The 14,690-nt window shown below is 43.1% G+C and overlaps 3 protein-coding genes across 5 annotated transcripts; 2 read left to right on the top strand and 1 right to left on the bottom strand.

The window, feature by feature from the left end:
• The first annotated feature begins 3,421 nt into the window (after positions 1–3,421).
• echdc1 (enoyl CoA hydratase domain containing 1) lies at positions 3,422–7,639 on the top strand. 3 transcript variants are annotated; one of them, XM_054621970.1, is made up of 8 exons: positions 3,461–3,476; positions 3,870–3,920; positions 4,765–4,830; positions 5,375–5,550; positions 5,673–5,815; positions 6,637–6,689; positions 6,825–6,905; positions 7,006–7,639. In XM_054621970.1, exons 3-8 carry the CDS (start codon positions 4,766–4,768, stop codon positions 7,421–7,423), a joined length of 936 nt encoding a protein of 311 aa, XP_054477945.1. In that variant the 5' UTR covers positions 3,461–3,476; positions 3,870–3,920; position 4,765; the 3' UTR covers positions 7,424–7,639. The 3 variants fall into 3 exon arrangements, with proteins under 3 accessions (XP_054477944.1, XP_054477945.1, XP_054477946.1); XM_054621969.1 differs by lacking the exon at positions 3,870–3,920 and having other exon boundaries at positions 3,422–3,476; XM_054621971.1 differs by lacking the exons at positions 3,461–3,476; positions 3,870–3,920 and adding an exon at positions 4,311–4,331.
• A 1,470-nt stretch (positions 7,640–9,109) lies between these two features.
• Positions 9,110–12,927, bottom strand: LOC129109911 (E3 ubiquitin-protein ligase rnf146-like). Its single transcript, XM_054622060.1, has 3 exons — positions 12,785–12,927; positions 12,090–12,152; positions 9,110–11,873 (listed from the first exon to the last, which is right to left on the bottom strand). Exon 3 carries the CDS (start codon positions 11,859–11,861, stop codon positions 10,701–10,703), a length of 1,161 nt encoding a protein of 386 aa, XP_054478035.1. The 5' UTR covers positions 11,862–11,873; positions 12,090–12,152; positions 12,785–12,927; the 3' UTR covers positions 9,110–10,700.
• A 102-nt stretch (positions 12,928–13,029) lies between these two features.
• Positions 13,030–14,545, top strand: mdh2 (malate dehydrogenase 2, NAD (mitochondrial)). Its single transcript, XM_054622061.1, has one exon. It carries the CDS (start codon positions 13,128–13,130, stop codon positions 14,139–14,141), a length of 1,014 nt encoding a protein of 337 aa, XP_054478036.1. The 5' UTR covers positions 13,030–13,127; the 3' UTR covers positions 14,142–14,545.
• Positions 14,546–14,690: the final 145 nt, after the last annotated feature.

Consider the following 14,690-nt stretch of genomic DNA (forward strand, 5'->3'; position numbering starts at 1 on the left):
CCCAGTTCCTGTGGAAAATTGTCCATTGGCCCTTGAGTGTCTCGTGGCCCTTTGCCCTCCAGCTCCACTGACCTCCCTAAACTTCTCATAGGAAACCTCCAGGCCCCCGAGAGTCTGTGGCACCTGCCAACCTGCCTCTTCCTGCCCTGAAATAGACCCTTACTGGCACTAATCTGTGTATGTGTATGTGTGTGTTTTCTTATCTTGGTGGGTTGGTATAGAGCCATGCTGACTGCAGCGCATTCTCCGACTTCCTGTGGAGCCCCAGACAGCTGCATATCGATCAGTACACTGATGCATCACTTTAGAGGCCACATACAGTACACACACAGTCACACACTGAAACACACACAGACATACAAGCAACGGCATATGTGCATACATCTCACACATCTCTCTCTCTCTCTCTCTCTCTCTCTCTCTCTCTCACTCTCTCTCTCTCTCTCTCTCTCTCTCTCTCTCTCTCTCCCCCTGACCATTAGTCAGTTTGCAATTTCAGACAGGCTTCCATTATGAGCTGGAGTCTGTGGCTGCATCACCGATATCCGGACAGATCATAAAACAGCAGGGCTTACTTTGAATGAATGAATAGGAGTGGACAGGAACAGTGAGATCCTGGTTTGGTAATTCACTCATTCATTCATTCATTTTCCGTAACCTGCTTATCCAGTTAAGGGTCGCAGGGGTGCTGGAGCCGATCTCAGCTGTCAATGGGCGAAGGCAGGGTACACCCTGGACAGGTCGCCAGTCTGTCGCAGGGCTGACATATATAGACAGACAACCACAACCACTCACACTCACATTCACACCTACGGGCAATTTAGAGTCTTCAATGAACCTTAGTTGCATGTCTTTGGACTGTGGGAGGAAGCCGGAGAACCCGGAGAGAACCCACGCTGACATGGGGAGAACATGCAAACTCCACACAGAAGGTTGTCTGGCCTGGGAATTTAACCTAGGCCCCTCTTGCTGTGAGGCGACAGTGCTATCCACTACACCACCGTGCAACCCTGGTTTGGTAATGAACATTTAAAAAACAATATGAATAGTATGAACAGGTAGACAGTCCATCATACACCTACCACACATTCACAATCTCCTACACACACACTTGTGGGCGACTTAAACACTACTATGTATGCAAATTCTGCTAAGCCACCATGTCTTCTAGGTGCTGCACTTGTCAGAGTGATATTTAGAGACAGGTTGAAGGCTAGCTGACGTACTTTAAAGTACTGTTCAGAGAAAGAAGGACAGTCAGCGAGTCTGGAATGCCTGCCTGGGATGATTCCCACCGACCTTTTTGAATTCCTTCCCCACTTTTAAATAGAACAGAGAGGTACGTTTGAGTCTATTACAGTCTTGGAGGCAGTAAACCGTAACCTTTTATGTTTGTGGAACAGTCATGAATGGAATTGGTTGCACAAATATATATATATATATATATTATATATATATATATATATATATATATATATATATATGATCATTCACAAACAATTTTGCCACTATGTCTTAAAAATATATATGAATACAATACAAGACACAATCACTTTTGCTAAACTTCATTTTTACAGTGACATGCATTTAATTTAGGAGTTCTACAAGAACATGTTTATTTATTTTCATACTACCCATTGCTACAGCACCTGTTTTCTTCCTCTGCCTGCTAAAACAATGTTTGAGTGTCTGTCACTTTAAGGCCCCCATGCTGAAAACCCAGGCTTGCTGTGATTGGTTAGTTTTTACGATCTACCCATGTTGTAAATCCACAGTTGGACTCTGTTTTAAAATGTGCTTCCTTTGATGTTTAAGTGATAGCTATGAACCCCCTTAAAGTCCCATAAAGACACTAACTGGGACACCTTCTAGCTACTATACGGCAGCTGGATACCACAAGGACAGTCAGTTAGCTACCTGCACCTATCATAAATACACTGTTCCCATAAACATACATGTCCACATATGAGGGGCCTCATGAGTGTCTTTGCCTGGGCCACCATTGGGTCTAGGATTGCAACTGGCTAAAAGTCTCAACATTTTCTGATAGTTAGCGAAAGAGAAACAAAGAGAAAACGGTCTTATCTCATCTTCACTTTCAGGGTCTCTAAACACATAATTATATTGAAAAAACAAGAAAAAGTGCACGTTAAATTAATTTTAGACTTTCTATTCAACATGGAATCATCTCTGTTAGTGTTCACATATATATTCATGGGTGTGAATAGCGGCAGAGGATGTGTGGATTAAAGTGAAGGATTTATGCTCCCAGTAACCACGGCTCAGACCACAGGAACATCCCTCTGTTTTGGCGTACTTCCCTTTCTTTTCCTGCACATCTCTTGGTCTTTATATCATCTTCTTGTTCATGTTAGTTTATGCCTGTTGGTCCCACTGTCTCAATGTTCTCACTTCTTACTCTCACTCACTGGGCATTACACTTATTTCATATCTCACGTTCCACCTGTCTCCTTTACACACAGATATAATTGTACAAATCTTTACAAAACTCAGTATTTACACTCTTTGGTTATACTCAGACAAATTATTTCAATAACACGGCTAAAAGAGGTGTTTTATGTTTGTCTGTGTTTGCACAGTTGGCGAAATATGATTCCAGAGCATGTTTCTAGGAGGAGTTGATCAAGATCATTCCTCAAAGATGAGTTGCAGCTGTAAAGGATTCTTTTTAACAGCAAAGGTGCAAAGCTATAACACAATTGTAAACCAATGTTAAATGTCACTTAACCCAATCCTAATCTCATTTTGTTATGATTCCAAACCCACTATTTAATATATTGCACATATATGTAGTAGGTTTTTATTTGAAGGAATGTCAACACAGTGTTAGACTTGAAAGTATTTATTACCTTTAAGATTCAATCAGCTCACTGGTGAAAAGACGAGGGGTTATTGGCTTGAATCAAACAAAACCTGCTATTTTGCTGTTTTACCTTCACACAGACATAGAAGGAAAACTTCAGTTGACAATAGGCTATGTTAATATAAATGTCAGCTGCCTTTGCCAACGCTGTATTATAACTAATAGGTGTTATTTTAAAGCCCTCTTTCAATACTACTGAATAAGGACATGTCTGTGGAGCCAGGTCCTCAGTATTCTGTGTTTACAGACTAGTGACAGACAAAGACCAGATCTCTCTGTGCAGTGCATTGGCCACTGATGAATAAGATTGCAGTTCATGTTGACAATACATTATAGCTTGTACACTGTTGTGTTTAATGTATGTGGCACAATACCACAATAACATAACTAATGATTGAATCTGCCTTTATGCAAGAATTGATAGAATACATATTAATCCCACATCACATTTTCTGCGTTACGGTGTTACTCCGCCCCCCTGTGGTAACGTTAAAGAACTACATTTTTGCGTTGCCATTGTCTACTTCCGAAGAGCTGCAGTTTCCGGACGGACACATTTCAGAGTAACACAACACGATTGTCATTTAGCAAGGTTGGTGCCTGTTTTTTTTTTTTGCTACGCTAAATGGTTTGTAATTATTGTAGTGACATATAAAAGTATTATTACAAGTATTATTTTTCTCCGCTCCTCGTTGAATGCACAGGCTACGTATCAAATGGACACGTAAACGTTGCATCACATTCAATTTCCAAATAACAGTCAATGGTTTAACGTTACTGCAAAGCATGAAATTGTAAAACTGTTGAAAAACTTTTTCTGCTTTACGTTGCTAATAAATCTAGTGTAGCTTTTCCTGGTCGTTAGCAACCTTTCTATATTTAAATTGTTATATATATATCTGCTGTTCCCTACTTTGATTTTTTTGCTACATGTTTACATGTTATACTTTTTTTCATTTCCTAATTAAATATGCCTTTTTCACAGAAAACATTTTGACTTGCCACAGGAAAAGGACAAGTGTATATCATAAAGTTAGTGAGTATCAGGGTCCTTGTTTAGTGGCTGCTGGCTCACTGTCACTCTCATTAGGACCTCAGTAGAACGGAGCCATCATTAGTATTATTAGTAACATCTGTGCTATGAAGTCAAAATGGCTGCTGATGAAAAATAGTCTATTTCTGCCTCTGCACTTCTCTAGTTTGTTTGTGCATCTTGAGTAAACGTCCCAAACTATGGTCCATTACAGTGTTTAATTGAGTCAGGGTGGAGATGTACTAGGAATTACGTGATGTCACAAACTGTGTGTTAAGATACAGTCTATTGTTATGAGGCCTAAATAGGCAACACAGTTAATCCAAAACACCTGTTTGTAGTGGCTTTACAATAATTCCCTTTCATAGCATTTAAGTGACACCATCACTTGCTTAAATTAGTACATTGTGAACAGTAAGAAACAAAAGGATATATACATCACAGAATTACACAAATATTGATAAAAGAGTTAATTTTTGAATTATATTTAACTGCCAGGGTCTTGGTATTGTGCAAGCTGGCTCACTGTCCTGGTTTATGGGGACGCTTGAACACAATGGGGCTGTCATTAATGTCAGCGATAACACAAAGAATCTATAACAGTCCCATTCAAAGCTTGTAGGGATTCATTTGATTCAGATTATTTCATTGTACATGCTAACATGCTAAAAATCAATAGCTGCTGCTGTTTTTGGTCAGTCAGCAGAGTATCTTGGCAACGATCCCTGTCCTTCAACCTTGTTCCCCCTTATATAAGCCCAACTCCTTTTTAATATAGTAAAATGTGCAGTGGAAGTGAAAGTAAGTGTTTTATATCTCACGTATCTTCGTCTCCATGCTGCTGCAGGATGGTACTGTGTGCAGTGAGTCGGCAACTCCTAAGGAGCAGCAGCCACTGTGCAGCCTGGGCCAGGTAAGGGAGTCTAGCCAGCATTGTTTTTCACCATGACGGTGACAGTAATTAAAGTCATAAATACAAGAACATCAAGGCTACTGAGTTGAACCCACAGTATTTGTTCACAAATCATAAACAGAGACTAACAACCACAATGCATTTCTAAGGTGCTTGGATTTGCGAAATGCCAGGCTATAACAGTAATACTTTCTCTGGTTCTGACTCATGACTTAAATGAGTCATAACTTAGATGGTTCATTTGTTTGTGTGAATGTGTACCATGCCATCTGATCATGTACAGAACTCAATTCAATTCAATTAAAATAATTTTGTATAGCCCAAAATCACAAATTTGCAATTTGCAATAGAAGGTAAAGGCAGAGGACCTTTATTTTGTCAAAACCTACTGGTAATATGCCACATGTATATTGTTGTAGCAGTTAAATGAATCATCCACAAACAGCTCCTGTGTTTCTATCCCCATCTGTAGGGGCTGGATCTGTATATTGATAACTGCGATTGATTAGATTTGAATAAAGTTTTTAAATGTTGTTCCTCAAAGGCTGCTGCAGAGACAGAGCAGGGGTTGTGTGTACTCCAGCGTCCATGGCTTCAACCAGGAGGAGATCACAGAGAAGCTGCAGGCCTTTCCTGGTGGCTCCATTGACCTTCTCAAACAGGAGTCTGGCATCGCTGTGCTGACCATCAACTACCCCTCCCGCATGAATGCCTTCTCCGGTAAGATGACTGTACATTTAACACTGTATATATTTTCAGATTGATTAGAGCCTTCATTTGTACACAATCACAAACATAAACGCATTACACTGCAGCCCAGTTTTATTTTTCCTTCCTCCCAGGCAGTATGATGGTGGAGCTGGAGGAGAGGGTGAGCCAGCTGGAGAGCTGGATGGACGGTAAAGGCCTCATTGTTCGGGGTGCTGATGGGACTTTCTGCTCTGGATCGGACCTCAATGCTGTCCGGGCGATATCTAACCCACAGGTAGCAAAGCAGAGACATTCTTTAAAGCAGGGGTACTCAAACGTTTGGGGGCCAGGGTCCCCTTACAAGGGAAACCATTTTCCAAGGACCTCCTCATAATTGCAACACATATTAAGGGTATGCGCCCTACCATTTGTACTCTTAGATGCCATTGGAACTATTTGTATTCTAATGCTTTTCAATCTAAATACTTCAAACCTGTTTTTATAATGATAAAAAAGAACCCCATTTCAATTCAAATCAGGTGAATACCATTTTCTTTTGCCCTTATATTCCAGGTGCTCTGTAGTCAGATGTTGCTTTAGCCTGGCTGGCTTCATGGTTTTGTTCGTTAGCACCTAGCGACACACAATTCGTGACATATTTGTGTCCACCTTAGCTGTTCTCAATAAAACCAAACTCTATAAAACTGTCCTCATATTTCCTCAATGTAGCCAGTGTGGGCTTGATGTCACTTGACGATGTGGACTGACTCAAGCTTAGCAGCAGAAGGAACAGTGTGTTGCACCCGACTGAAGTGGCTGATTCAGGACAGATTGATGTGATGTGTCACAAGCATATCAGAGTTGCTATTGGTCCAAAGCTTATGTGGGTGGGATTAATGGACACAATGTTCTTGTTTTTTTGTCATCATCAGTAGATATGCACTTTTTAATGATACAGCACAATTTAATCCTTTTATAGCAAATTATTTGGCTGACCCCCTGGCAGAGTTCCACTGTGAGAATCACTGCTTTAAAGTATCGTTTTGCTGTTGTTATCTGCATACTGATGCAGCCAATCTGTCTGCCTGCATTTCTCTCTCTGCTTTTGCCTTGTAGGACGGGATGAAGATGTGTATGTTCATGCAGAATGCTCTTACAAGACTACTCAGGTATCGGGCTTTGATTTCCCTCTCAACTGCTCTTGTAAATATCAATGCAGACTAAATCAGCAGCAACCAGTTTGAGCTTAAGCTGTTATATAATGTGCACTACAGTATGCTGACAGAATAGTCTCTTCAGTGCAGGCTGCCTCTGATCTCTGTTGCTCTGGTGGAGGGGAGAGCGCTGGGAGGAGGTGCAGAACTCACCACTGCCTGTGATTTCAGGTAAACAAAAGAATACACCTGAGGATCTCTTTTACACCCTAACCTTTCATCCAAAAGTCTTCTAATCCTCTGATTTATGTCTGTCATCTCTGTCTCATAGATTAATGGCACCTGGCAGTGTGATTCAGTTTGTCCATAAACACATGGGCCTGGTCCCTGGCTGGGGCGGGGCCGCTCGACTGAGCCGCATCGTCGGAAGCCAGAACGCCCTGAGGCTGCTTGGTGGAGCTCTAAAAGTGGATCCCGAACTTGGCCTGGAGATCGGACTGGCAGATGGAGTACTGGAGGTCCCAAAGGCAGAGGAGGGTGCAGGGATTCTCCTACAGCAGGCTGAAAACTGGCTCAGTCACTATACAAAAGGAGCTGCCCCAGTGATCCAGGCTGTGAAGAAGGTAGTGTTGTCAGGGAGAGAGCTCCCTCTGACGGAGGCTCTGAGGACTGAGAAGGATGTCTTTGGGACGGTGTGGGGCGGGGAGGCTAACCTGCAGGCTCTGGCCAGCAAGTCCAAACACAGATGAACTCCTAAGAGCTTCTCAGATCAGCTAAGAAGCCCAGTCCAGGTCAAGATTGTGTGGAGAACTGCTACAGACTGAGTCTTCATTGACATTGATTTACTTAATTCTTTGATGTGCTGAAGCCAGTAACAACACTTCTCATGTAATAAGCAGAATGCTGTGTGTAGAATGTGGACTCTGGGAATGTAGAGATATGTGATAAAAGGTTTTTTCTTTGTTGGTAAGGACTATGAACTTTATCATTTCAATAAATCAGCGTGGGCATTGCCTCTGATTCAATACTTAGAGATCCCTCACTGTCACATACTTTAATAGCTGTGATTTATTGTGTTTTGGTATCTCTTCATGTGAAGTTATACCGACTTATCAACTGTGTGCTGATATGATTCCATTGGTACTCTCGTCTTATATTTTCAGTATGCATGACAAAAAGGACGTAAAGAACTCCATTCTCAATCAAAATCCCTTCTGTCCCCATTAGTCAAGCAAATGGACTCCATGTCCCCAGTAGATGTGATTATGGTAATGATTAGATCATGGCCAGGCTGAGCCTAACTGAAGCAGACTGATAGCAGCAGCACACAGATAGATACTGATGAGGTAAAACAAGCATGAGGCATCAGCATCTGTCTGTATGTTCACGATTGAGTGTGATGCTGCTGCACTTCTTTCCTCTTTACTTCAGTTTTGTAGGTTGGTGTTGGTGTGTCTTTGTGGCCTTGATCATCCCCACTCTCTCTCTCTCTCTCTCTCTCTCTCTCTCTCTCTCTCTCTCTCTTCTACCGTAGCTGTAGCTAATGTGGATTATTTGGCTGATTTTCTCTGCACAATGGCTCTTGTCTATGCATGTAGAAAGATGCTGAGTAATAAGGAAAAATAAGACAGTTAAATTATACATGCTGATATTTTCTAAGGTTAAGCACCAATTTGTAGCTCATTTTTTATTTCACACTTAAAATTAGCCCATTCTGCAAGTGAGACATTGTAAAAGCACAAAACTGCACAGACTGAAATATCAGGAACAGGACAGATCCCTGGAGGATGCCAGGTCCTTTATCTCCTGTTCCCCCTGCAGAGGTCATGTTTCTTGGCCAAACACCCAGCTGGAGTGCTGATCACTGCTTTGGTCAGAATACCAAACACTTAGAAGGTGAGCAAGGGAAAATCAAGAGTTGGCCTCGTTATGATATATAATACAACACTTGTTTATATGGTCTCCAATGAAATGAAGAGACTGTACTGCATACTATGTGTGCATTATGATTGAATTACTAACTGTGTCTTTCTTGTTACACCTATTCTGATCATGTACTTAAAGCAACTTAGGGAAACCACATGACTTTCCCTTATTCTGAGTCTTTTATGTCCATGTCTGCTTAATCAAAGTCTTATTTTGGATGCTTTGTTATAGGAAGAATAGCTATTGAATATTTTAGCCCCGTCTCCAGTGGGAAGGATGTTTTTTTTCCCCCTTATAAAAATATCTTAAGGTACTGCTGTGGAGAAAAAGGGTTGAAAACTGACTTACAATAGGCCCATTGATAGTTCTACTTATGTAACACTTAATAATAAATATATATTTAAATGAAGAAAACAAACAGATATGTACCCTTTCACATGGTAAAGAAAAGCCCATAGAGAATATACCAATAATCAGGGACAAGAGCACAAAAGTATCATTTTAGGATGATGAAATGACACAATTTATTCTTAAATTACAAAACATGTAACAAAAAAAAGTTGCCAAGCAAAAACTGTTACATAAACTTTATTCTTCAGAATGAAAGGTCTAAGACTGAGCTGATGATGTAAGCATGTAAGAAATATAAAAATGACATAACTTCTGCAGGATGGCCAATGGCAACGCCATGTTCTTGTTCTCTGACTGCCTCAGACATCATACAGATTTACAATCATAAGAGACAAAAACTACAACAAATTAAAAACATTAACTCAAACAAAAAATATCAGTCATCATCCTGCCAAACAGTAGTGTTTAAGTAACTCTCTCTTCAAACATGCACAAACGACAAAACTTTAGAAACACACCAATTGAGAATACTTCAGTCAGGGAACAATTAGAATACAGCTTTAAAGATGAAAACACTGATACCTCACATTAAAATGCCAATGATTTTAAGCTGGTAAAGGTTCAAATTAATTCAATATGTACTTCCATTATGCACATTTATTTAAAATATTTGTAATCAATACAGATTTTAGAAGCTGTAGGTCAATAGCAATCAAATCAAAGAAAAACCATCAGCAGGTAGCCAGATAATCCTGTGGGCTCTTAAATTACAATTTTGTAGCACATTCATTGATAAATGTAAATACCCACATTGCTGAATAGCAAAGTACTTCTCTGTTTCCTTTCATTATCTGGATAAACAACCTTAATATTTTCTTCAAACCATAATCTACTCTGAAATGACACAATTCCCAAAGTCAACGGATAAATCAGTTAAATCTGAAGTAAGAAAAATCAGTTAGGTAGGGTGGAGGTTGGGAACTAGTTATTATCGAGGATTAAATTATTTGCAAGAGTAGTCAGATGACTGAGCTCCATCAAGCCCATTTCTGAGTGCTATGTTAGCTGAGAGAGTTAAAGTGTTGATGATTAGAATGCAGCTGTTCATGATAATGATAAAGACACAGTTCCATTTGAAAAGGAGTAACATCCTCATTAATGCTTTCTCCCTCGAACATCACAGACCTGACTGAGGCTCCCAGAAACCCTCTGGATAGTAGGGTGAGACTATCTAGGACAGGCAGAAGCAGGGTGGCAAGTCATTTTTACCTTTTAACTTCCACTTTTGGGAAATTTTAAAAGAACATGATATGCCTGCAACCAAATGGCAAAAAGTGAGCAGACTGATGGCAGCTGAACCCCATGATGAGTATGTTCACATGTCACGGCAACAACATGCTGTATCCATCTGACCCATTAACAAGCTGTGCCTCCTGTCTCGGTAATAGAACACTCAGTACTAAAAAGGTAAAAACCCAACATTACTTCTACTTCTCTATATATTGGATGAGAATGAAAATAAACCGTTCGGGTACATTTCGATTATTGTGAGCAAAATAGAGACACCAAATTTGATTGCTAGAATTTGGTGGTTTACCTAAAAACATGGGAGTATGTTATGTTAAATTCTATTTTACCGAGCAATTCGCCCACATCCGATCCGTGACAGAGTGAACGACAGCATACAGTGAGGAATAAATTAATGAAATGAAACATAGCCATTTGGTGAAGATGTCATCTTTCATGACTTCACACTTCAGTCACTGTGCACTGGCCATCAGGCATTCTGGACCTTCCACTGCTACTGGATGAAGAAGGAGGAGAGGCGGACTCTGCACCAGGAGGGGATCTGTCCTCTGGATTCAGTCTTTGCCTCCGTGGCCGATCCTCCCAGGGCTCCACACGCTCTCCGTCTCCCCCCTCCTCTTCTTCATCCTCCTCTTCCTCATCATCGCTCCAGTCTCCAGAGCCAGACTCATCCACAGAGGTGTGAGGGTCAGAGGACCTAGAGGGTGAGGCCTCTTCTTCCTCATCTTCTTCCTCTCCTTCCCCAGCCTCAGACCGCTCATGAGGTGTGGGCCTCGGGCTGATTTGCAGTTGGGAGAGAGTATCCTCCAGAGTGGGGCTGCTGCTGCTACCAAGCTGACCACCAAGGGAGGTTGGAGGTCTGGCAGTGGCTGGAGGGGCTATAACAGTAGAGGGGATACCTGTAACCTGCTGCTGTACACCTGCTACTGTCGTATCAGCCCCATCGGCGGAGTTTTCTCGCCCGGTTGCCCCAATGGCCCCAGCAACACCCTCAGTGTCCAAACGCAGTCCCGCCACTCCCTTCTTGGGGATATCCAAAACGTCCCTCTTCATCTTGCGCCTTCGACCGTGCTCATTGCGCCTGTACTGCACCATGTTCTCCAAGTCAGCTACATACAAAAACCCAGCAATCAGCATTTCGGCGGTTTTCTTGCCCTTGGAAAAAGCGTCCTCCAGCTCGCGGCTGGTTCGCTCATCATACTGCCACCAACCATTACGGCCCTCATAGTACCAGGCGTGATCACTTGCTGCCCCACCCCGACCTCCCGCCGATGCCTTCAGCTCCTCCGGAGAGAGAAGTGTAGGCCTTTCCAGGAAGTCGTCCGGTACTTCTTGTCTGCAGAGAGCGCAGCGTTTGCTCTGCCAGGATGCTCCCTTCACACACAGGAAACAGAAGACGTGATGGCATGGCAGTTGGACTGGGTGGACACAGCTCTGCAGACAGATGGCACACTCTGGTACAGACAGGGCTGGGGATGAGTTACTGGAGCCAGAGCATGATGATTCGGCACTGTTCCCACTTCCACCACCACTGTTGTTGTTTCCTTTCTTACTGGAAGGAAGCGAGCTGACAGAGTGGTCTACCTCCCCACAACTAGCCATCCTGAGGGAGTACTGCGGAAAGGGGACAATTGTAAATATGTTTTATAGTGAGCATGTTAAGGCTATAAACTCGAATTGGATACATCATGCTTGTGTTATGATCACATTTAACCCTCAACTGTAGGTCACTGAATAGCAAACAATCTAAGGATTTTAAATACCAAATGATACTATAATCTATATGCCATTTCAACCTCAAACTAGGCTGACAGTCTATTGGAGACTTACCAGAAGTGCCTTAACAGTGATGTATCATTAGGAGAGCTGATGGACCTTCAAGCTTGCCACTGCCTAAGGGGGAAAAGAGTAGGTGGTGAAAATGTAGCGTTGTTTGTTGTCACACTATCGTGAAAATAATTACAATTGTAACACACAGTATCAAGCCATTTCTTCTGTAAACGCTATTTGACAAAAGGAATCTTATGTGACAAACAAGCTGGACTTCTCCCCAGATGTTAAAACGGATTAGCATAAACTACTAATGAGCGTTATGTCTGACATGTTACTCCAGTCTGTGGGACAAAGGGCTGCTCTGTTACCATTCTGCCTACAACAAGCGTACCGTGTCAGCTAACTGTTGTACATCTGTGCCAACCCAGCTGGTTTATGACAGCGCGGTGATGAACACAGCTACCGATCTCTACGCAAACTAGTTGAGCTAACGTGGATACAAAGGCAGCAGCTTGTTGTTAAAGTCACTTGTATTACTAGTCAAACGGAACAGATGTTGTCTCTCGACTGGCAGAGGCATCATAACAATAAGACCTGTTGTGGCTAGCGCAGGCTCGGCTGATGGCAGCGCTCTGACTCCAGCAAATAGACGGAGTTCATCTGACGGCGCTAGCTTACTTTAGCATCGCGACACAAACTGCGAGTAATGTCTCACGACGGAGACAACACCAGGACCTCATGGGCCACCGTACCGTGAAACGCTGCGGTGTCGGCCCGGCGTGCGGTCACAATTCGTGTAACGACACTGTTTTTTGTTTCCTTTTTCCTTATGCTAATCCACCGACCTCCGATATGAACAGGCTTTGTTTTCCTCCCGAAAAAGGAGCTGAGATAAAGACGACGACGTAAAGAGTACGCGATGACGTAGTTCGACGTAAAGACATCACGCAACCCGCTTGTGTTCTACTACGCATGACAGGTAGCTTGTCTTCCTGTTGGCTCGTAGCTAGAGGACGTTGGTGTCACAGAGGAGAGGGGTCTCAGCGAGTGTTTTTTTATTGTCACTGACGTAAAGAAAAGAAGCAACTAACAACCATGTTTACCCGTACCGTGAGACCGACCGTCAGCCTGGCCCGAGGCCTTTCCACCTCGTCCCAGAACAACGCCAAGGTGGCGGTGCTCGGAGCGTCAGGCGGAATAGGCCAGCCGCTGTCTCTGCTGCTCAAGAATAGCCCCTTGGTGAGTCAACTCTCCCTGTATGACATCGCGCACACCCCCGGGGTGGCTGCAGACCTCAGCCACATCGAGACGAGGGCCCAGGTGACCGGCCACATGGGCCCCGACCAGCTGGCTGCCGCTCTGCAGGGCTGCGACGTCGTAGTCATCCCCGCCGGTGTGCCCAGGAAACCCGGCATGACTCGCGATGATCTCTTCAACACCAACGCCACCATTGTAGCCACCTTGGCCGATGCCGTCGCCCGCTACTGTCCCGAGGCCATGATCTGCGTCATCGCCAACCCCGTCAACTCCACCATCCCAATTACATCAGAGGTCATGAAGAAGCATGGCGTGTACAACCCCAACAAAGTCTTTGGCGTCACAACCCTGGACATTGTCAGAGCGAACGCCTTCGTGGCTGAGCTCAAAGGCCTTGACCCTGCTCGTGTCAATGTACCGGTCATTGGAGGTCACGCCGGGAAGACCATCATCCCCCTCATTTCCCAGTGCACACCAAAAGTGGAGTTCCCCGCTGACAAGTTGTCTGCCTTGACCGGCAGGATCCAGGAGGCTGGCACGGAGGTGGTTAAGGCCAAGGCCGGGGCTGGATCTGCTACCCTGTCCATGGCCTATGCTGGTGCCCGATTCACCTTCTCTGTCCTAGACGCCATGAATGGAAAGGAGGGAGTGGTGGAATGTGGGTATGTCAGATCTGAGGAGACAGAGTGCAAGTACTTCTCCACACCTCTTCTGCTGGGGAAGAACGGCATTGAGAAGAACCTCGGGCTGGGCAAGCTGACTGCCTTCGAGGAGAAGCTGGTCGCCGAAGCCATGACCGAGCTGAAGGCTTCTATCAAGAAGGGCGAGGATTTTGTGGCTAATATGAAGTGAACAGAAGGCGTTAAGTCAGCTGTAAAGAAAGAGCTGTTGTGATTGATAGTTTATTCCGTCTTAATTTAAAAGGCATCTGGGTTTCCCCGTTTTTGTTTTAGCAGTAGGGTCGTCTTGACCCAGAAATCCTGGTTTTAACCAAGGTGCTATGTATCATCTTCCTTACCGTTTCAAACATGGCTTTATCTTGCACTATGATTACTGTACTGTGACTTATATATATTTTGCAAATGTCAAATTTACAAAATTTCATATATTTTCATGTAAAGTCTGTATTAACGGGGATTTCTCTGCTGAATGACTGAGGAGGAAATACTGTCATCATGTCAATTGATGCAAATATATGTAACTGATGAGCAAAACACTCACTCCACCAATAAACAGTTTAGCTTTAAAAATGCAAACTTTATTTCTTGTTTTTTCTTCTACAAAAATAGTTTGGATTGGCGGTGTACAGCTGAAACACTGACTGAATCTTAAGGACTTTTGACATTTTTCATGAAACTAATCCAGATAAAAGTGATCATCTATTATTTCACATGTCAAATC

This window comes from Anoplopoma fimbria, chromosome 20, assembly GCF_027596085.1.
Source record: "Anoplopoma fimbria isolate UVic2021 breed Golden Eagle Sablefish chromosome 20, Afim_UVic_2022, whole genome shotgun sequence".
NCBI lineage: Eukaryota > Metazoa > Chordata > Actinopteri > Perciformes > Anoplopomatidae > Anoplopoma > Anoplopoma fimbria.

What these genes read in the sequence shown, in the direction of transcription:
- mdh2 (XM_054622061.1), top strand. Translation starts at nt 13,128, where the DNA reads ATGTTTACCCGTACCGTGAGACCGACCGTCAGCCTGGCCCGAGGCCTT.
- LOC129109911 (XM_054622060.1), bottom strand. Translation starts at nt 11,861, where the DNA reads ATGGCTAGTTGTGGGGAGGTAGACCACTCTGTCAGCTCGCTTCCTTCC.
- echdc1 (XM_054621969.1), top strand. Translation starts at nt 4,766, where the DNA reads ATGGTACTGTGTGCAGTGAGTCGGCAACTCCTAAGGAGCAGCAGCCAC. An exon ending in CCGCATGAATGCCTTCTCCG is followed by an intron (nt 5,551 to 5,672) that starts GTAAGATGACTG and finishes CCTTCCTCCCAG; the next exon opens with GCAGTATGATGGTGGAGCTG. An exon ending in GGGCGATATCTAACCCACAG is followed by an intron (nt 5,816 to 6,636) that starts GTAGCAAAGCAG and finishes TTTGCCTTGTAG; the next exon opens with GACGGGATGAAGATGTGTAT.